Genomic DNA, 21,141 nt, shown 5'->3' on the forward strand with positions numbered 1-21,141 from the left:
TCTCCGCTCTCCCCTGTGCACGCACCGGTTTTCCGCAGAGGGTCAGCTAAGGGTGTCCAGAAGCTGGGGAGAGGAGCTGACTACAGGAGGGTGAAAGTCTGGTGTCAGCATAAGACCCATCACATGTTCTCCTCTGTGCAGGCAGGAGGTTTGTAATGAGTGCCTGGGGTGAGACCACAAAATCCAGACTCTCTACCCAAACCAGCATTTCAGGGCTTATTGCTGTAACGTGGTAATGGGTCGAGTCAATGTCTGGGACGCTCGGAGCATCCCTGAGGAAAACAGCTACAGAAGAGAGAGCAGCTACCAGTGCGCACAACCAGCCAACAGAACCCACCCGTAACAAGATTCAGCTCCTTTACAGATGAACTCAACTCTATCTGGTGTTCGGACACACAGCCTTATTCTTCTCTGGTCTTAAAGGAAAGACGGTAGCCAAACGTTGAGGAACAGGCTCAGCAAATGGGCCTTCTGCTTTAGCATCCGGCATCAGTTTCCCTCTATCGCTCGCCTAGTGCTGCTCAGAGCACAAGTCTGTGTTTCCTCAAAGCCCTTAGGTGTTTCAGGAGCCAGGTCAGACTGCACAGAAGTTTTTATTAAAACCAAAGAGGTTGGCTACGCACTACTGAGAATCCCAGCAGCTCCCACCCACTTCTTGGGGCACATAAAATCAGATATTTCTCCATTCAGAAGAGGAGCCTGACAGGGGATGCGGGCTGCGGGAGCAGACACAGCACCGGTACCCCCTGTATCCACGCGTTGGGTACCGAGTCCCACAGCCGCCTCACCACCAGTGTTCCAGCTGGCACAGCACGCAGGCAGCTCTGGAGACGACAGAACCGAACCTGGACAAGAAATCTAGGCAGAGTTGTGTTTGCAATGGTAACGGACAGATTTCTTCCAGAGGCAGAAGCCAGCTGTAAAACACAGGCTTGTTTCAGGTGGGGGAAACTGAAAGATGGGTACAGGTACAACTGCAGCAGCCAAAGAGAGAGAAAAAGAGCAAGTGTCAGCTTCAGTGCAAATTCGTAAGGCAAAGCGCAGGCAGGGGTGCTCCTGAGCCAGGATGGGGCCCGTACCCCGCTGAGGAGGTGCTGGGGCCCAGCAGCAATGCTCAGCTCTGCCGTTCTCTTCCTTGGCCTCCGTCCCTGGCAGCAGCTCAGCATTTCACAGTACTTGGAGAGCTGCTCCTGCTGCAGCTGCCACAGTGGGAGAAGTCACTCTTGGCAGGGAAGCGGCCCCAAACATCCAGCGAAAAAGGCTCTGCTCCTCTGAAGGGGTTTCGGATGCTCACACCACTTGAGGCCCACTGAAACCAGCGGCGAGGACAGAAAAACAAAGCAGATAAATTTTGTATCCCAAAGAGGTTTTACGACGGGCAGGGCTTGCACTGAGCTCTGTTCAAACATCCACGCAGAGGTTAGGAGAGCAGGCACTTAACTCTCCAAGCGCCCCTCCCCGACCAGCTCATTCCTGGAGGCATTGATTTGTCCCCAGCAACACCGGAGAGCCCAGTCCCCCGCCGGTTATCAGCGCAGCGAGCACACAGCAAACAGAGGAACATCATCATGGAGGAAGGGGAAGGGGACAGAACTTCAGAAATAGAAACAATCCCACGGGGGGTTTAGAACATCGCTGCAAAGGGCAACAGGGCTCCAGGGGCAGCACTGCTCCAAAAGTGGAAATTCCAGCCTCAGAGTAGCTACTCGGAATTTTTTGGCTTACGCAGCACAGCACCATCCACGTGGGAACAAGGAATTTGGGGTTGTTGAAAGCCAGGACGAGCGAAGGCAGGAGGGAGGCACAGGCCAGGTGTAAGACACCAGGAACGGAGACAGGTAAAGGCAAAGTGTGTTTGCTCTAAGCTATTATTCAAATATTGGCATATTTGGGTTTATTGCAGGAACACAAGAGTGATAACATTTGCAGTGCTCAGAAAAACAAAATTCTTCCACATCCCTCCTTTACAAACATGATTTTGAATATAGCAGCAACAGTAACAAAATGCTTTTAGATAAGCTCAGAGAACAGGCTGGTTTTATAAAACATAAAAAGAAGGAAAAGGCATTTGTTTCCCAAGTGGTAACACAGTAACAGTTAAGTGTAAAAAACCAAAACCAATAATAAAAATGAAGTTCTACAGATCTTTTCATCAGGCATTATGAATGATTTTCAATAAGTTTTAAATCATTTTTTTTAATAACAGCAACAGGAAACTTTTCTTCTGGATGACCGTGTAAATGAAAAGAGTGTGCCCAGCCAGAAGTATAAGTTATTGGTCAACGAAACTGGTGGTTTTTTCTAAGCCTCTGTTAATTCAGTGGCACGGGCATGGTTTGTCAAGACATCTCCCAGATAACCAGACACTCTTACCCGAGCTTTGCCCTCCAGCTGTTTCTCTATCCCACTGAGATGTTCGAGAGCTCCTTTTAATACCCTCTCCCTCTCGCACAAGTCCGTGTGCATTCCTGCTTCGTTTTCTTCAACTCCAGATTTCAGATATTGCAGGAGATAGGATTTAATGGCGTCCCCATTTTCTGTTATTGTTCGCCAAATGACCGGCAGGTCCGTGCTCTTTGCCAGACTTAGCAAATGAAGCAGAGCCTGGCAGATCTGCGTCCTGAGGCTGGCACTGTACTTGAATTCCAGAAAGTCCTCGGTGTCTTCGCTCTTCTGCAAGGCCACCACCAAGGCACTCCAGATTTGGCAGAACTGCTCAGTGGAGCCGTAGCATTCCCTCTTGCTTGGGATGGAGAGAGCCATCGCTGATTTGATTCGAACTTTAAAATTCTTGCAGGACTTCACTACTGAGGAAAGCGCATTGTATGCTTGTGTGGTCCAAGGAGCCTCTCCTACCAAAAAAACCAAACAAACCCCAAAACAAAGAAAAAACTACTTTTCAATCAGCCAAAATATACAAAACTGTAAGTGTATCTCCTAAATATTTAATAAGCTTACATTTACTGTTATTTATTCTGGTCCAAATGAGAGAATCAGGGGTTTTAAAATGAAAAAATCAGTTTAAAAAGTTAATCTTACGAAGTTTTGTAAGAGGAAAAACGACATTTTACATCTATTCACTCTCTAAACCCACCCTCATGCTCTTTTCTGACGTGACAGATCCACCTGAATACAGCGCAGTGATGCCCGCACGCACAGACCCCTATTTCACTGGCAGAGGTATGCCAGGAAGATTCAGCTCAGTTTGCTTTCTCCTCTCTTCCCCAACGCATTAGTAACAGAGACCTTCTTATCAAAACCACAACCTGCTGCACAAATCCAAAGCCAGTGAGACAAGTTACTCACCGAGTGGCAAGGCAGGGTTCTTAAATACATTCCCCAGCGCGTAACAAGCATTCCAGCGCACTTTCATAGTGGCCTCGCTCTGGACAGTGGAAATTAGGGCCTGAAGAGATTCCTCGATGGCTTCCCTAAACCTGGGGTTTGCTATGTGATACGGCTGAAGGAAGTGAAGCACATTCCCAAGGGCCCGGACTGCGTTACTCTTTACCTGGAACACGCATACACAATAAAAAACAATTCTGGCTTTCAGTTTGTAGGTAAAGCTTTTGTGAAGCTCAGAGCCAACAAGGAGCCCATCTGGAATCAGACCAGTGTCTTATCAGATGGTAACCTCCTAAATGTAGAGAATGAGTCTTTCTGGTGGCAAGTGGTCACCAGGAAAAAACCCCAACAACCCCTCCCCGCACCGTGGAAAAGCGCAATCAAAGGTTCTGCAGGTCAAACAACCTCTAAACACCAGCCCTCAAGAGAGGATGCTGAGCCGCAGCTCCCTGTCTGTTGGGGCAAACAGCCCCTAAGTAACTGCTGCCTGTTTTCTTTTTTCTTTAATAAAAAAATGCAAGAGTTAACTACGCTATGATAACTCCACCCTCCTTCCCTTCAGTCGTACCTTGTCTCTGTCCTTGGATGCTTCCGTCGCGGATCGTAACATTTTCAAGAGCAGGAGATCAGAAAATTCCTCTTGAAAGCTTTGTCCCATCGTTTCCCTGCAGAAGGATGACACTGAAAGCCCAGCTCAGACAATCCATCCCCAAAGATGTGATACAATCCTTTATCAAGGCGTATGAACAACCTTCACTCTTTAGAAAGCTAATATGTAAGGCAGACCTTACTACATGTGACCACTATGTTTATTAATTTAAAACCAAACTATCAATGCAAGAAAGCCGGTTAGCAATGCATTAAGTCTGTAATAAAAAACAGAGGGCAATGAATTGCTCGGAGGGGATTCCTTAGCAAGAATATATGATAACTCTTTCCCCTGTTAAAAATGTAACAGTAGGTTAGACTTCCTTCAGTTTTTGATTTGAGGAAGCGTTAAATATTTATTAATCTTACTTCTGTGTTATGTTGAAAGTAAAGTAACCAGGGAACATGCAATTACAAAAAGCAACGAACAAGAAATAGGAAATTGAAAAGTAAACTTGGAATATACTCCAGAACTAATGATTAGAAAGACCTAAACCAAGCAGTTTAGAACCCAACCCCAGATGGATACGGGATACCTGTAATACAGTGTCACACACTGGTAGACACATAGGCTGAAGGATGATTAAAAAGAAGCATCCAAGCCAAATTTTGGCTTTTTTGATACTCAGTAGATCAGTACCCTCTGTCTGACGCTACGGGAATACGTGCAGAGAGAGTTCTGCGGGCCAAGGCACGCGCTTACGTACATGTTGATGATCAGAGTGTCCGTAAGATTGCCCAGGGACCAAGCTGCTTTGGCACGGACGTTCGGAGACTTGTCATGGAGGGAATTCAGGATAGCGTTCGCTGTGTCTGCCACAAACATCACATCCTATAAAAGTAAAAACTGCCGCAAAGTTAGAAAGTTTTAAAAACCTCAGGTGATTTCCTTAGTAACATAAACATTCTGGCCTTTCTAGGGAAAATGATACCTGCACAGAGACCAGCTCTATTAATATACTCTTCTTTTTCAGGCAACAACTTTTAACGTTTATGGTGCTCTGTACAGCTTTGATCTCTCATTAACAGTCTAAGCCTGCATGCTGACCAAGTTCACCTCTCTCTTGGGTAGCTGTTGCTGAAAGGTTTCAATATATTATTTAATTTAATTGGTGCTTTAGTTACTTTGGATTTTACCATAATTACCTAGACTGCCGATCTTACACCCATCAAATCTCCCTCTTAAGAGAGTAATTGCTTCTCCAAACTCCCTGCTGAGCTGCCTGTCTAATTTTCTCTTCTATGGCACATTACATTTTTTTTTCACTCCCTTACCTATGGTAAAGGATTTTCTTTCAAAATATTTTGGACTCAAATCTCAACGTCAGCTACTGCATACATTTTTACTTATTTTTTTTTATTACAAACACCCATTTAAGGCCACAATGGAAAAACTAGAGTCTTCCAGCTCAGTCCAGCTAAGGCTCCAGGTCTGGAGATAGTAAAGAAATGCTAGAGACACGTTGCAGACCAAGAGCAAGAAGAACGGCCAATTCACTCCAAAAGAACTCATGTCCCGCATCTTATGGTTCGTCAAACCTATTATAAAATGTCTCAAAATAAGAAAAATGGGCCAGTTCTGACCTGCCGAAGGCAAGAGAAGAGGATGTAGACTCCAAGCGCACGTGCGGCAGCTGCTTTTACCAGTGGGTTCTCACTGTGGTTCAGGCCAAGAAGCAGAGTGACGCACAGGATCTGCTGGTCATTCTGCAACAATAAGCAGTCATGACAACAGAGAGAAAGTGAAAAGATCTCTGTCCTACAAAGACAGACAACTGGCAGACACTCTGAAAGACCCGAATATCTGGAATCTACAGAAGCTACCATTCAGAGCTTACTCTTTTCTTTAAAGTAAACCAACTGGCATTTCAGGATGCCACACAGGAAATGGGAATGCTCCAGCAAACATGATCTTGTTGCTGTCAGTTAATATTTTGGTTTCTTTTGTGATCTTATCTATCATCCAAATGCAGAAGGCATGGCCCATCAGAGGTACAACAGACTGGATCGGTTGCTTTTTCCTGTCTTACTTCACTCTTTCCCCTTCATTAATAAGGACGGCCAGGCAGATTAAGTTCATCCTGGACAGATTGTCAGTTCACCAACCCATGACAAAGATCTTTGTTTCATCAGAGCAAAGGGTCAGAGTGGGCACTGACTTGACCCCACATGGCCACAGGGACAAGAGAGCGTACGGGATCAAAGTACAGAGTGATGAAGTACATGCTGTACTCGGAGAAACCAGACGGAGAATTCCAGAGATACTGCTGTACTAGCAATTCTTGGGCAAATGAGATCTGGCAGAATACTCCCCATCGAGAAGGGCACAGTGACATAAAAGGAGCTGCACAATGCAGCGGTGATACCCTGCCAAGGCTTTCATGTCTAAAAGCATATTTCGTGTTGCAAAAGGAGAGTAAGGCCAACACATTTGTTTGCTTCTGCCAGGGCAATCACGGCAGTTTAGTGTTTTAAAAGCTAGACAAAAGAAAAAACATGCATGCAAATTGGTGAACGTCAGCCCATGGCTGTTAGCTCAGCTGTCTCTCTTGACCAGCAAAGTAGCAGCCCTTCACCCCTCCCTCATGCCACGAAATTCTTACCCTCTATCTCCCGCACATCACCACCAGGGCTGAGTATTCACGGCAGGGCCAAACAGCTTCTGTGACCCACAGTTTAATTGTTTTGACAGACTGATTACTCTCTACATCGCCTTTTCCAGTCTTCAATAGTCACAACTTATTCAGAACATTAAAAAAAAAAAAATATCTGGAAGATTTCTTTACCTTCTCCTTGTAAATTTTAAGAGGCTTTACACTCCTGCAATCTGGTAGACAAAAACAAAGCTTCAATAGGTAAAAATGCCCCGCTTCAAGGAGTGCTCTCTTACCTGCAGGCTGCTGAAAGCTTCTGGCAAGATAGAGGACAGGGCATCGCAGGCGCTTGTCTGAAGAGTCGCGTGCGGAGAGTTCTGAAGAATGCCAGGTAAGGGGCCATTTAACATCATTGTCCAGAAAGTTACAGCCTACAGAGGAAGCAGCCAGGTTTACCTATTTGAAGTTGGCAATTAGGCCTAAGTTCTAACACAGATTGCATTTTTCCATTATCACCTTTAAGACATACTTACAGCAGGTAGCATAATCACAGGTGAAAGTGATTACCATACTTAGCATTCAGAAGCATTTTAAAGACACTTTAGTACTGCTATCAAGTACTTATCCACTGAGTTCTGTTTGTTTCCTCCTCAAGGCCACATGCACTAAGATTAGATTGCATTAGGTAGAATTACGATCCCGTTCTTGAATCCACACAGCTGGGTATTTTCATTTGCTTGACAATTTACATTCATGTCAACTAACAGAAGCCCAGCGCTACTGGACACATTTCCTATCTTGTAGGGTCAGCGGTGACCAGCTCAAATCTTAGCACACACCAAAGAAATTTTTAAACTTGTCTTCTGTTCACAGAAGCAAAACTTAAACAGGCCTACATTACTACTAGAATGCCAGTTCCTCAGCTTCCGCAAACTTATCCAACAGACAGCCTCGAACAATGAATTTTTCTGAAATCACACGTGTTATGGTTCTAGCCTCCCCCTCTGCACTTGTGAGCAGCTGGAACATGTTGACTGGCTCTTGTAACAACGCAGATTCGCCAAAACTCTAAACGTGTATGTCTAGGTTTTACGTAGCAGTAATGACACATGCAAAATCTGTGCTGTTCTTCCAGCTTTCTGACTTAGAGCACGCAGGAAGAGGAGGGTTGAGGAAAGCCAGAGAAGCAGCGTTAACACGATGTAAAAGGCAAAAAAAAAAAAAAAAGCCAACCATACCTGCCTACAGACCAAAACCAGATACCAAAATATTGCAGGAAGTCTACAAAAATTGTACATATCAGCACCTATAAAGCTGCAGGGTACTGAGTCCCATCCTGCAACTGATTTACCTGTATCCATGCCAGTAACTTTGCAGAGACTTCAAGAAAGCTCAGCACAGTGGAATCTCAGAGGGAGCCCACACACTTACCAAGCTGACTGGTACTTTCTGGTCGGGGGCAATGGCTGAATCGGGTTTGTACTGCTGCAGGACCCCTGTGCCCAGCTCCTCCAGAAGCTGCAAGGAAACAAAAAGCAACTAGGTCTTTATCAGGGATAACTCAAGCACTATAGAACTATAGCAACCTCTAACTAGGACTACACTTACCTACCCAGGGAACAAAAAATTCAGTATTGTTTTGGACTCTATTCTGTCCCTGCTAGTGAAAAAATTAGAGCAAAACCCTTTCTTACATAAAATCTCCAGCTAGAACAGCGCAACAAATTGCTGCGCAAAGAGGAAATCTCTCTGAGCTTTCCTTTGGGTGACAGACTACAGTTCCTGCACCAGCTGATGCTAAATCAGGAAAGGGCCAGTGTTATAGTCCTTGTGTGTCCCAAGGTGACTCAGCAGAGCAACAAAACACTGATGGGATTTCAAGGTTGCAAGCAGAAGGCACATTTCTCAAAGCGTCAGGGTACTGCATTTCCCAAAGAGCTACAGCAGGCACCAGCTCTCTATGGTGTGCCACATCACGCACACATAGATGCTCTCAATATTCATCACTACTCATCTGAACTTGCAAAGCACACTAACAGATAAAATCGATAATGTTGACGCTTCCTCGTGCTCTTACTTTGGCTCCATGAAGCTGAATGGATGGATCCATTTCTTCCATGCATCTGCAAGCCACTTCTCCAAGTTCTAGGAAATAGCTCTGAGCCATAGAGAAATAACCTTTTACAAGAAGAGCCAACACCTAAACGCAAACAAAAGAAATTCCATTCAGCATTTTTTCCGTTACACTAAAATACCCCAAAAACACCCAGAGAGGGTGTTAATGGGTTAATCAACACTGGGACCATACACTAAACTCTGATGTAAACAGATACACCTTGCAGCACAACTTCTAGAATACTAGAGCTAATTAAAAACCTCCCCATTCCATCATCTTGTTCAAAAAAGGGCCACAAAAGCACTATCAAGTAGCAACGCAATGAATTATTTACTGTAAGTGAGGTCTCCTGTAGCTAAAAAACTAAGCAAGAGTGCCCGCAAGAGCGACACTCTCCTGTAATACCACTGCTGTGTTCTGTGAAGATGGATTTTACAAATATTCATTGCTCCAGAAAAAGAGAGAGACTCCTCAGCATGCACATTACTATTTTCTGTGGTTACATGAAGAAAAAAAGGCCAAGTCCCACCATTCACAGGTACTCCTTTAGTCATACCAGCATCTCTCCGCAGTTCCTTGCGGACCATTCTTTGACTGCAAGGCTCTTCCCCACTGTTTTCTAGCAAAGCTTCAATTTAGATTTTGTATGGAGGAGTTTGCACAGGGAAGACTCACGGCCTTCACCAGATGCCAGCGCACACAACCAAATAACATTTAAAAATACTGAAGGTAACAAAAGCCACAGGCAGATGAACTTGCTGCAGCTGGTTTACCATGGGACAGTTATAGTGTGGCCACAGGCATGGAATCCAAGTGTTAGTGCTTTTTCAGTCACAGCAGCTCACACATGCTGCACCAGCAAATGTTTTAGCCGAAATCTAACTGAAAGAGCTCGGAGAAAAGGCAACCCACAGCTGAGGCTTGGTGGACAGGAGGTAATTTGATATTGTACCATGCTGTTCATTTCACAAGCTAGCTGTTCATCCCCACCTGCAAGGATTCCAGTCGAAGGGGACAGGGTTCATAAATGCTGGAGAACGATGGAAAGTTGGCATCGCTGTCAGAACAGGAATCCTCACGGGGCAGAACGATGATGGAAACGCAGAGACGGAGAAGCCAGCATGGTTCGGAAGACGTACATCCTGCTGGATTATCTTGAGGTTCCCCTTCTGAGGGGAGTGCTTTCCTCCACTGCTCAGAAGAATTAAAACGGTGAGGGGTGGCACTACCACTATTATTTAGCCCTGAAGAACTGGGCTGTTGCAAAAGTAACTGCACCTCTGGTAAAGGTGCCTGGACAGATACTATAGCCCCTAATAACGTGAGACTAGAAACTCGAACATTAACATCTGCAAGAAAGAACAGGGCAGGGGAAGAAAAAGCCAGTCCGTTAGCGTCTCACTGACACGTCAGCATCCTTCTTCAGCAGTTTTCACACAAGACAGGTCATAACATACAATTTGAGAGCAATACATGTATTTGTGAAGCATGGGGTGGGCAGGAAAATCCACAACTGTTTTGTAATAACCAATGCTGAATTAACATATAACATATATAAGGATGCTCCAGCCAAACAGAATACAAACCTTTATGACAAACGTATGGCTTTATCTGGTTCCAAACTCTCGTCAGCAACCCAGGTTTTAAGCGGCTGTACGGTGCATTTGAAACTAAATTTGCAAGGCACTGAAAGACACAAAAGAACATACATGCCGTGATGGCTACAATGTCAGCCTGGCCTCCAACAGATTTGTTTTTACATTTGCAATTTAGGTCATTCAGACAGCTAATTATCTGAGGGCACCTGAAAACAAATGCCCCAATTATCTGCTGTTTGAAAACTGGTTGCAACCTTGGCTCCTAAGAACAAGTATTTAACTACTGTGCCCTGGCATAAGGGCCAAGGAATTTCAATAGCCCATGGAAAGCTTTTTTTGCCAATTTGGATTCCCGTTTTAAAGCCAATGTGAGTCTTCAGAATCATTTCATAGGTTCATTGAGCTCCAAAAAGACTACACGAAAGAAACATAGGAACAAGAGAATTGTGCTGAAGAGAAAAGAAGCCTTAGGACTCTGTAGGAAGACTCAATCAGTGAAGCCTTGTGAGACGATAGCAGTCCATTTCCCACCACCACCTTAGTCCTCAAGAGCTACAAGAATTTCTGTGCAATCTTTCTTCAAGACTTAGAGACCAACATAATCTCCTGGGCAGCATTTGAAACATTTACAGTACAGTTACCTTGACTATTTGTGTCAGTGTTTGAGAAGAGGATTCTGCCACCAGGGCTAGTAGCAGGCAGCGGTGCAGCTCCCGGATGCTAGAAGCAAGAGTTACAGAGAAGGGAGTAAAAGCTCTCTTGTGATCATTGGCATCTTCAGCAACAGAAAGAAACTGCTTAGAACCTTCCAGGATGGCTGAGAGAACTTGAAGAGCGCAGGCACGGGTCTGAAACAACAAAACCTTTCTGTTACCCACTTTTAATACCTCCTTCGAGCTGATGGAGAATTTAAGTTTACGAAAGCATCTTTCTCCAGAAAAAGAAAATTTGACTCCAACTACCTTTTCTCCTACCTTTAAGCAGCATACAACCAATGCTTTGTTTCCTTAACCAATACTTTCTCTTTTATTTCTCATGGTACGGTGACTAAGCAACACAGATACAGTAGCCAAAGTACTTACCGAAGGCCAGAGAAGACAACTCTTAAGATTAATATGGGAAAAACACCATGCTTTCTCTACTCAGAAATGACTCACCTTTGGAGAAGGGTCCTTTAAAGCAATAGTCATCAAGGACACTGACTGGGGGCTGCCAATACCAGGTGCATCAGGAACAAACGCTGACCAGTAGCCATAAAGAACTCGTTTTTCCATTGATTTTATAGCGGAGAGGAAACAGGCTAAAGCCCCTTGACGAACATTGGCTTGATAAGATCTTAAAAACAAACAAAAAGATCAATGAAATAGCATCAGTGAAAAGTAACGGACTTCACCTCTTTCACTTATATTAGTGGCTAGCTGTGAGAAGACATTTTTTAGATGAAGAACAGGAACAGAAAGAACAAATTTACTTTCAAACCAGTAGGAGAAAACTGGAAGGCAGGAATTCCTATCACCACATAAATCAAAAGGAAAGTGATTTCCTCAACAGTTTTGATTAAGAACAAAGTGCTAGGTTCCCGTGGAAGCATAAGAGGCTGCACACATGTAAAATTTGTGCCAGATCTACAGGAACAAAAAGCACGCTTTAACATGATACATGAGCTTAAATTGTTACGAATAAGAGTTCACTCTGCCACCATGCTTGATGTTTACACGAACAACAATCACCTCACTTTACTCTGTATTCCACCTTCAGCATCAGAATATTCCGACTCACTGCTGCTGATTCTTTTCCAAGTAGTATAATGTGACGACAAGTGATCCTTTCCAGCAGACACATGTGCAACATCTGATGCACGACTCCGAGGATCCGAACAAGGACTGTTCTGCACATCCCCCACATGCAATTTCAGCATGTCTGCTCCAAGGACCAATTCGTTTCCTGCGTCACCCAAATCTTCTCTTCCCTCTTCCCCAAAATCTCCCTTCTTTTGTTTCCCTTTGGACTTTTTTCTTCGGTTCTGTTTTAAGATGAAAAATAGGTATTTTTTTAAAATCTTTTGAAATATCTAGAGATATGCAAATATTTTATACTTGTATATCTTTTACTAAGGGAAAAAGGTCTCATCTGAAAACAAAACTAACTGCTAATCCAGAGTAAAAGCAGAGTTTAATATAATAAATCATGTCCCCTGTACAGTACATCTAGTCTCTAAATTAATTTTATATGAGATTTAGTTTAACCAAGAGTTATCACAGCTATTTAGCATCTTCTGTTACAACAATACTGCACATAAGTGCAATTATATGGAAGTGCAATACTGTACATACAGAAACAATCACTTCTTTAATATCTGAGAATCTGCACTCTGCTTATTAGTAGCAACAGTAACATCAGTATAGTAATACCTTAGTGTAAGGAGGCAGTTTATATTTGAATAGCCTCAAAAATTAAGCTTTGGTCTCTTCATCAGTAAAGCAAAAGATTTTCAACAAAACTTTTAGTTAAAATCATGTTTCACACAAAAGAGATTAAAGAAGAGGAAGAGTAAATACTTCTCTAGTTCTTTTAGATTTACAATAGGTATTTAAGATCTAAAAAGAAACAAGTCAACGTGACCATACAACTTTATTCTCTCTAACATCTTTCAGATAATCGGTAATCCAAAATGTTTAGAGGGTTAAAAAATAACCTGTAGAAGTATTAAGCAGAACAGATGAGGGAGGGGGAAGGAAATTGGTCTCTAGATGAACTTGACTTCTCTAAGAAAGAGTCAAACAATTGCGCAAGCGTTAGGAGAGAAAATGTAACTTATAAAATGAAAAGCTTTGGCTAGTCTGCAAGGAGCAACCCTATGTCTGCAGGCCAGGAATTCTTGGCTATAGATGAATAACTGATGCACACAGCTTAACCCGGGAAAACCAATCTCTGCAGAGCCATTTGTTCCTGTCACCCGAGTTTACAAAGCAATTTTAATCAGTGGAGAGATTTATAATCAACACCTTTAAAGCAGAGAATGTGAAATGTATCACATGCTCCGAACACAAGGAGCCTGTTAGCCACCGATACCACGTCAGGTAAGACAAAACCACAACACACATGCGCACAACGAGCATGCAGCAGAATCAGTATAATTTCACCTTACCCCTGTCTGCTTAAAGGTGGCCGGTTCTGATTGCTCCTGTTTGATGGGCGACCTTTTATCGTACTGAGGTAACGGAGCCGGGTACAAGGCTGCGGGCATTTCTATGCTCAGTCCTGGCAGTCCATGAAACATACATTTCTAGAACAGTAACAAACGCGTTAGCATTCTTTCCCATTTTGATGCACAAGGATTTGCTGCGTATTTACAGCATATTTACTCGGGCGTTCATCAGTTTTCAGTTGGGCTTGTGATCCTTCCCCCAGGTCTTGCCTCTCCCCATGCTACGTAACAGCGATGCAACATCTGAAATTCAACCATCTCTAGATTTAAGTAGGTCCAAAAAAACCAAGCCTCACATGTTTCTCTCACATTCTTTTGTGGGCAGTGCAGTTAAGACGCTGTGAGAGAAACTCAATGTCTTTTTCTTTATATCTCACACTACGTTTCCACCCACGCTCAGTCTTCTCTGCTCCCTCTTTCTCGTTTCCTACTGTTTCCCACTTAACACGCATCTGGAACACACACCTTCCAGTCTCCGCCTCTTCCTCAAAGCGGATTTAAGTATTTACCTTTAATACTGCAAGAAGAGATCCAATTTGGTCAGTTTGCATTAGTTTCATCTTCCCACCATTGAGAAGCGACTGGATACCTTTCAGTGCATTTTGCAGTAACTGAAAACCAAAACACAGAATGAATTACTTTTCCTTCCCAAAATACCGAAGGTTCACATCTTTCAAGTGACCTTCTAGGCAATTACGGGTTTTGCTCAACATAATTACTTGGACAGTTACTTATGTTTATTAAAAAAGAAAATCTTAGACTATTTAAGCAAAATCTCAGTTGACAATATTCCAAATTTCATACATTCCAAATTCCAATATTCCAGCAGCACAATCTCCTAATTAGAGTATTCTAGACAATTAGACTCACACTTACCATGCAAAAAGTGATGTCATCTACATCAGAGGTTTTTGAAGACTGTAGAACACTTAGAAAAGTCTGAAAACAGACACTTCTGTACAACTCATCCAAGTACGGCTGTCCAGGCACACTAAAATTAAAGCAGGAGGTGACAACTGGTTGGTTTACAGTCTGTCCCACAGCTTTATAACATTACACAAACTCAGATCCGAGCCCTCCACTAGACGGAAAAGCACAGCCCCAGATGGAGGGACAGCTCTTTGAAAGGCATCAGCTCTACCACTATGAAGAACAAAAGGAAACCTTCTGCACAAAGAGCTCGTACAATCGTAGTGTACCTTACACCTACTCTGCTTCTGTGGCCACCTCCTCAATTCCAACAACTCTCCAGGCATAGCTGAACAAGCTGTCACGCTTATAAATGCTTTTTAGGCAAAATTTGTCATTGAAAAGGGCCTAGAATGACTTATGCCGTTTCCCTAGTTTCCGTGAAGTCTGGACAACCTTAATGTGCTGAAACATTTTAATATCCAGTTGACTTACTGCATGAAGAGAGAGGGCGACCGCATCACTTCAGCTTTGCAACCTTGAGTACCGTTTAGTAAGAGCTGGCCATTGTTGCACTGGATTTACAGTCATTAAACAAATTCTTTTGTAATGGATTCCTAAGTACCTGGTTTCAACACATTTAATTACCTCAAGCCATCAACGCATGTTTGATAATACTCACAGGACAACTCTAATATTGCAAGTGATTTTCCTGAAATTAGAATCAGAGAATAGTTGAGGTTGGAAGGCACATCTGGAGACCGCCTAGTCCAACCCCCTTGCTTGAAGTAGGCTCAACCAGAGCAGGCTGCCAAGGACTGTGTCCAATCAGCTTTTGAATATCTCCAAGGATGGAGACTCCACAGCCTCTCTGGACAACTGGTTACAGTGTTCAATAATCCTTAATTTATTTATTTTTTTCCTCCTTATGTTTAATCAGAATTTCCTGTATTTCAGTTTGTTCCCATTGCTTCTTGCCCTTTCACTGGGCGTCACTGAGAACAGTCTGGCTCTGTCATCTTCATTCCCTGCCATCATGTATTTATACACGTTGGTAAGATCCTCACTGAGCCTTCTCCAAGCTAAACAATCCCAAGTCTCCACACAGAAAAATCATCATGCCCCAAACTGCCAGATGTCGCATTTATTTACATTAAGTAGTTTTTCAGACTCCATCTATAAGTGCCAAAATTCTAAGCTTTTGTGGTTTTGTGGGGTTTTTCATTTGTTTGGTTGGTTGGTTGTGTTGTTGTGTTTTGTTTTTTTTTTTAAAAAAGCCATCTGTTCACAGGAACTATTAACCAAAAAACTCTTTACAGCAAGTCCAAGTATCTATTGCTTTTATTAATTACTTGCTTGCCCACAGAGACTGGGTAGTCTTCCCACATAGCAGCTAATAAACATTTGACATTGCTGTGGCATCAGCATATTTACATGTGGAATGGAAAAATGGATGAATTACAAAAGAGTAACTGATAATCACTATAAAAACTTGTAGCTGACCATTTCTTATACAAAATTAACCCGAAGAATCACTGCAGAGACCAGACAGCACAATGCTTTTTGTTTTCTTCCCTAAACTAATCTCTGTAACATTTCTGGAAGACTGATTACAGTTTTATCCACAAATGATACAATATCTTGGAGCACTAAAGTTTTAGATTTCAAGTTCATGCACATACACCTTACTGGTCCTGAATTTAATGTTCCTAGCCCAAACAGAGCAGACCAGTCCGTGCGCTCAGATGTACAGCTTCTAAAGCATCCGCTCCGCCATCTGCAAAGGCTTGTACGCACCTGAGACACAGGTTTGCCATGCTGCGTACTGCTGCCCTCCTGAGTTCCACGTCTGGCTGAGCAGAATCACTGAACTGCACCAGGAGCCCAGTCTTGCCGAGCAAATCTGGGAGATACTAAAAACAAACCACCAGAAGTCATTAGGGGTCACTGCTCTTCCCTCAGTGTCCTGGTTCTTCTGTTTGGAAGATAAAAATATATATGCTACAAAAAAAGATTTGTCAGCTGCAATTTCAGATTCCACAGACACATTATGTTTATAAAAAAAATGACATGTAAATATTAATTTCCAAAGTTCTCTTATTATGCATTTTAAAAGCGTTGAGCATGAGCATAGTTGAGACCGAGTCCCAATTTATGCTTTCTTCCTAAACGTAAAGCTAAGTCAGTAACAACTGCTGTACCAAACTGCTGCCGTTATATAGGCTACAAACCCACGCAAGCTGGCAGCTCCAAAACTGCTAGCATCACCGCCCCGCGCTTCAGCCCAACAGCAGAAACTGCTCTGCAAGCTGCCAAGAGCTGGTGACGGCAGGGGAATTCAACACATCAAACACTATCAGTCCCACCGCAGCAACAAGGAGCTTCATACAAACCTCAGAATTGAGACCTGATAGTCTCCAGTTTGAAATGGCTTCGAGCCCACCGCACACTAAAGACCTGATCTGGTTACAGGATAAGTTTCAGGATCCTCAATGGACCCTGCTGAGTAATGTGCAATTTGAAGCTCCCTGCGGTTTTCCTGCCTGATACACAAGCACACCAGGGTGGTTAGTCTACAGGCTAAGCCTGCTGCCCGTCTTTAATTGCCCGTCTTTAATAGCATGCCTTTGGCTCAAGCCAGGTCAATGGGTGGTCCCTACAGCTGCAGCTTGCAGCTATAGAGGTACGTGGCATGGAAAGAATCTTGTTATCTTCTGATTATTAGTATACACACCTATCACACCCGAAAATCAATTTTTCCCCAAATATCGGTCACTATTTAAATGGGATTATTCTTAACATAAAAGGTGTGCCTATTTGAGAACATGATACTTTTTTATTCTTTCTATGAAAGAAAGCAGAAACAGCAAAAGTGTGCAAATATTTTTGTGGTTACTTTCTCTTAGCCTGTAAACTCACCTTCTGACATTTAGGTCCATTATTGTAAACAAGCGCTGCTAAGGCTTGCAGAATTTCAACATGTGTCCAAGAGCTGCACTGCTTAAGTGCAGAGATGCAGTAGGAGAGAAGAAAATTCAAGTTCTGTTCATCAACCATCACCTGTCCCAACAGAAAAGGACTGTGGTCAAGAAAACATCGTCATGTACTGCTGGAGTCAATACACCCAGATATTTTGGTCACGGACTCAGCTGACCTGGCTGTTAAAATTATTCACAATCACAGAATCAGCTGACGCTTAAACAGATAAACCAACACAAATGTCCTAAAACCAAGAGTATTTCCAATGGTGTATTGCTTCTAACTGAAAGCTGGTTTTACCGGAGGAACCATGCACAGATTAGAACCTCAGCTAAGAATAAATAAGTAATACAGTGAAAATCCGAGAAACTCTGCATGAAGGTCAGCTCCATAAAAAGAGAGAGGCGGCCTCCCTGGCTTAGCAGGGGGACCAGGCAGCCAGAACACAGGGAAAGGAGGGACAGGGCTAAACTTTCCATACCTGAAATCTGTTAAGTAAGTGATGGATAAGCTGACAAACTTTGCTGACAAGATGTTCCTGATCAAGGTGAACCAACTGACAGGCTTGGACAAGCACAGCACAAACATCCTGGAAAAGAAAGCCTTACTTTATTATTTGGAAACTACAAAGCTAGGGTGGAAACCACATCATCAGCTAAGACTTTGATCACACAACCAGATCTGTGTGTGGATACCATTAACATCAATACACAGAGATAATGTAACAAAATTAATGAAACTCCAGCTAGTAAGCTTCCCCTCAGTCACCCCCAAACCTTCAGCCTGATGCAGGGATATGCTGACAGGGATTCAGATGGCAGGAGTGCTGCTCAAACAATATCACTTAAACACTGGAGCAAAAGCAAAGCCAATAATAATGGCAAAAGAAAAATACAAAACTGAGATCAAGGAACGAGGCAGAGCCGGGGGGAAGGAGCACTGTCCAAAAACTAATTCATTTCAAAACGCAAAGCCTATTCTGGAAATAAAGTAGGTAAGTCAGCACTGTTTACAGCGTAATGATGAAGGACAGTGTGTTCCCAATGAAGCAGTATCAATACCAAAAAACTACAGTACTCAGCTTTGCAAGGCTTATTTTAAGACTAGAAAATTTTTAATTGTTTGAATAACAGAATGTGAAAATTGCCCAGTCCCTGTGCCTACACTCCCACCCACTGCCCGCTCACTGGTGTCACCCACCACCTCTACCCGCGCTCATGCCGTCCTGCTGCTGGGACACGTATGCCGACCCCAGCAGGGTTTTGGCACACAGCAGCAGAGGTCACAAATCACCCAGAGAGGTGGGGAAGGGAACCAGGGTGGGCAAAGGCAGGAGAGAACAGGATTGTGGGGAGGAGGGTAGAAGATGTGCAGGAAAATCCAGAGTCTGGAGCGAGCTGGCCCGTGGGGAGCCACAGGGTGGCACATGCAGGGCTGCCGCGTGGGGGCACCGGGCAAGATGTCTGCAGGTGCCTCCACGCCAGTCTGCACAACCCACGGAATGGGAGGGGTTGGAAGAGACCTCTGGACATCCAGTCCAACGCCCTGCCAAAAGCAGGGTCACCCAGAGCAGGTTGGGCAAGAAAGCGTCCAGGCGGGTTTTGAATATCTCCAGAGAAGGAGACTCCACACCCACTCTGGGCAGCCTGCGCCAGTGCTCTGCCACCCTCACAGTAAAGAGGGTGGCAGAGTTTTTCCTCATGTTCAGATGGAATTTCCTGTGTTCCAGTTTGTGCCCATTACCCCTTGTCCTGTCACTGGGCACCACTAAAAAGAGTCCGGCCCCACCATCTTGACACCCACCCTACAGATATTGATGAGCACTGATGAGATCCCCTCCCAGTCTGCTCTTCTCCAGGCTGAACATCCCCAGGTCCCTCAGCAGAGAGATGCTTCAGTCCCCTCAGCATCTTCACAGCCTCCCCTGGGAGCCCACCCATAGAATCATAGAATGGTTTGGGCTAGAAAGGACCTTTAAAGCTCATCTAGTCCATCCCCCTGCCACGGGCAGGGACATCTTCCACTAGACCAGGTTGCTCCAAGCCCCGTCCAACCTGGCCTGGAATGCTTCCAGGGATGGGGCATCTCCCACCTCTCTGGGCAACCTGGGCCAGGGTCTCACCACCCTCAGAGTGAAAAATTTCTTTCTTATATCGAATCTAAATCTTCCCACTTTTAGTTTAAAGCCATCACCCCTCGTCCTACCACTACAGGCCCTGCTAAAAAGTCTGTCCCCTCTTTCCCGTCGGTCCCCTTAGGGACGGGAATGCCGTGGGGGTGCACACCTGGGAAGGCATCCGCACCCCGACCCGCGCGTCCCCCCCGCCAGCCGCCGTAGAGACGGGGGGAGCCCCGCGTCAGCGTGCGGTCACACGCGTGACGTGCACACTCCCGTGACGTGCACACCCACGTGCAAGCGCCTTCTTCCCGCCCCTCCACGAGCGCGCACATCCCCCGCCGTGTGCGACCCCTCCCCGGCCCCGCTCCCCGGCCGTACCTGAGGGCTGGGCGCGGCCGCCGGCGCCGGCCCGCAGCTCTCGGAGATGAGCTGGTCGAAGAGCAGGTGGAGCTCGGTGCGACGGCCGCCGTCGGGCCGCTCCGCGCCGGGCTGAGACCGCAGGGCGCCCAGCCGCGCCAGGTAACGGCGGAAAGAGCCGCCCGGCTCCTCCGGCTCCGGCCCCGCCACGGCCACGGCGGCCATCTTCCGTCCTCCCGGCAGCGGCGCTATGGCAACTGGGAGCACTTCCGGGGCGCGGGGCGGCTACGGTGGCCGGGCGGGGCCGGCGCGCACCGGGCGGGCTGGGGCCCCGCTGGGGGACCGGCACCGGCACCCTCCGACGAGGCCGGTTTTCACTTTGAGGGAGCCGGGGAGTAAGCGCAGGGGAGCCCCAGGGGTGGGCGGTGGGCCGCTGGAGCGCGGCCCCCGGCCCCGGTAGTGCGCACGGTGCACGGTGAGGGGCTGCAGGGCCGAGCGAGCTCCGGCGGGCACGGGGCCTGAGCCGTGACACGCTCACAGCGGTGTCACCCTCAGAGCTGTGCCATGCACACAGGGTGTAGCCATGTCACACGCACCGCCGTGACACACTTACAACAGTGACATGCTCCCAGCCAGGTCACACACACGGCCGTGACGTGCTCACAGCCGTACTACTGTCACAGCCCTGACACACTGACAGCCATGCCACACTCACGGCCGTGACACGCTCACAGCCCTATCACGATCGCAGCCCTGACATGGTCACATCTGCGACACACTCACAGCCCTGACACGCTCACAGGCATGACACAGATGTGTCACGCTCACAGACATGTCGCCCTCAACAGCCATGTCACACCCCAGCTGTGTCCCGCCCCAGCCATGTCCCATTCCCAGCCATGTTACCCTCTCAGCCATGTCCGTGTCCTGCCCCAGCCGTGTCACCCTCTCAGCCATGTCCCACCCCAGCCATGTCCCGCTCCCAGCCATGTCCCGCCCCAGCCGTGTCCTGCCCCAGCCGTGTCCCATTCCCAGCCGTGTCACCCTCTCAGCCATGTCCCACCCCAGCCATGTCCCGCTCCCAGCCATGTCCTGCCCCAGCCGTGTCCTGCCCCAGCCGTGTCCCACTCCCAGCCATGTCACCCTCTCAGCCATGTCCCACCCCAGCCATGTCCCGCTCCCAGCCATGTCCTGCCCCAGCCGTGTCCTGCCCCAGCCGTGTCACCCTCCCAGCCGTGTCCCGCCCCAGCCGTGTCCTGCCCCAGCCA

The 21,141-nt window shown here is 45.8% G+C and overlaps 1 protein-coding gene across 1 annotated transcript; it reads right to left on the reverse strand.

Moving 5' to 3' along the window:
* Positions 1–1,847: 1,847 nt before the first annotated feature.
* Positions 1,848–20,223, reverse strand: HEATR6 (HEAT repeat containing 6). The gene is made up of 20 exons (XM_074595146.1): positions 19,895–20,223; positions 17,879–17,986; positions 17,338–17,478; positions 16,216–16,331; positions 14,386–14,500; positions 14,019–14,120; positions 13,450–13,587; positions 12,032–12,324; positions 11,459–11,636; positions 10,943–11,149; positions 10,290–10,389; positions 9,694–10,052; positions 8,665–8,787; positions 8,019–8,105; positions 6,884–7,018; positions 5,578–5,700; positions 4,701–4,825; positions 3,914–4,010; positions 3,307–3,511; positions 1,848–2,852 (listed from the first exon to the last, which is right to left on the reverse strand). Exons 1-20 carry the CDS (start codon positions 20,096–20,098, stop codon positions 2,302–2,304), a joined length of 3,507 nt encoding a protein of 1,168 aa, XP_074451247.1. The 5' UTR covers positions 20,099–20,223; the 3' UTR covers positions 1,848–2,301.
* Positions 20,224–21,141: the final 918 nt, after the last annotated feature.

The sequence above is a fragment of the Larus michahellis genome, chromosome 7, assembly GCF_964199755.1.
Source record: "Larus michahellis chromosome 7, bLarMic1.1, whole genome shotgun sequence".
NCBI classification, from domain to species: Eukaryota; Metazoa; Chordata; class Aves; order Charadriiformes; family Laridae; genus Larus; species Larus michahellis.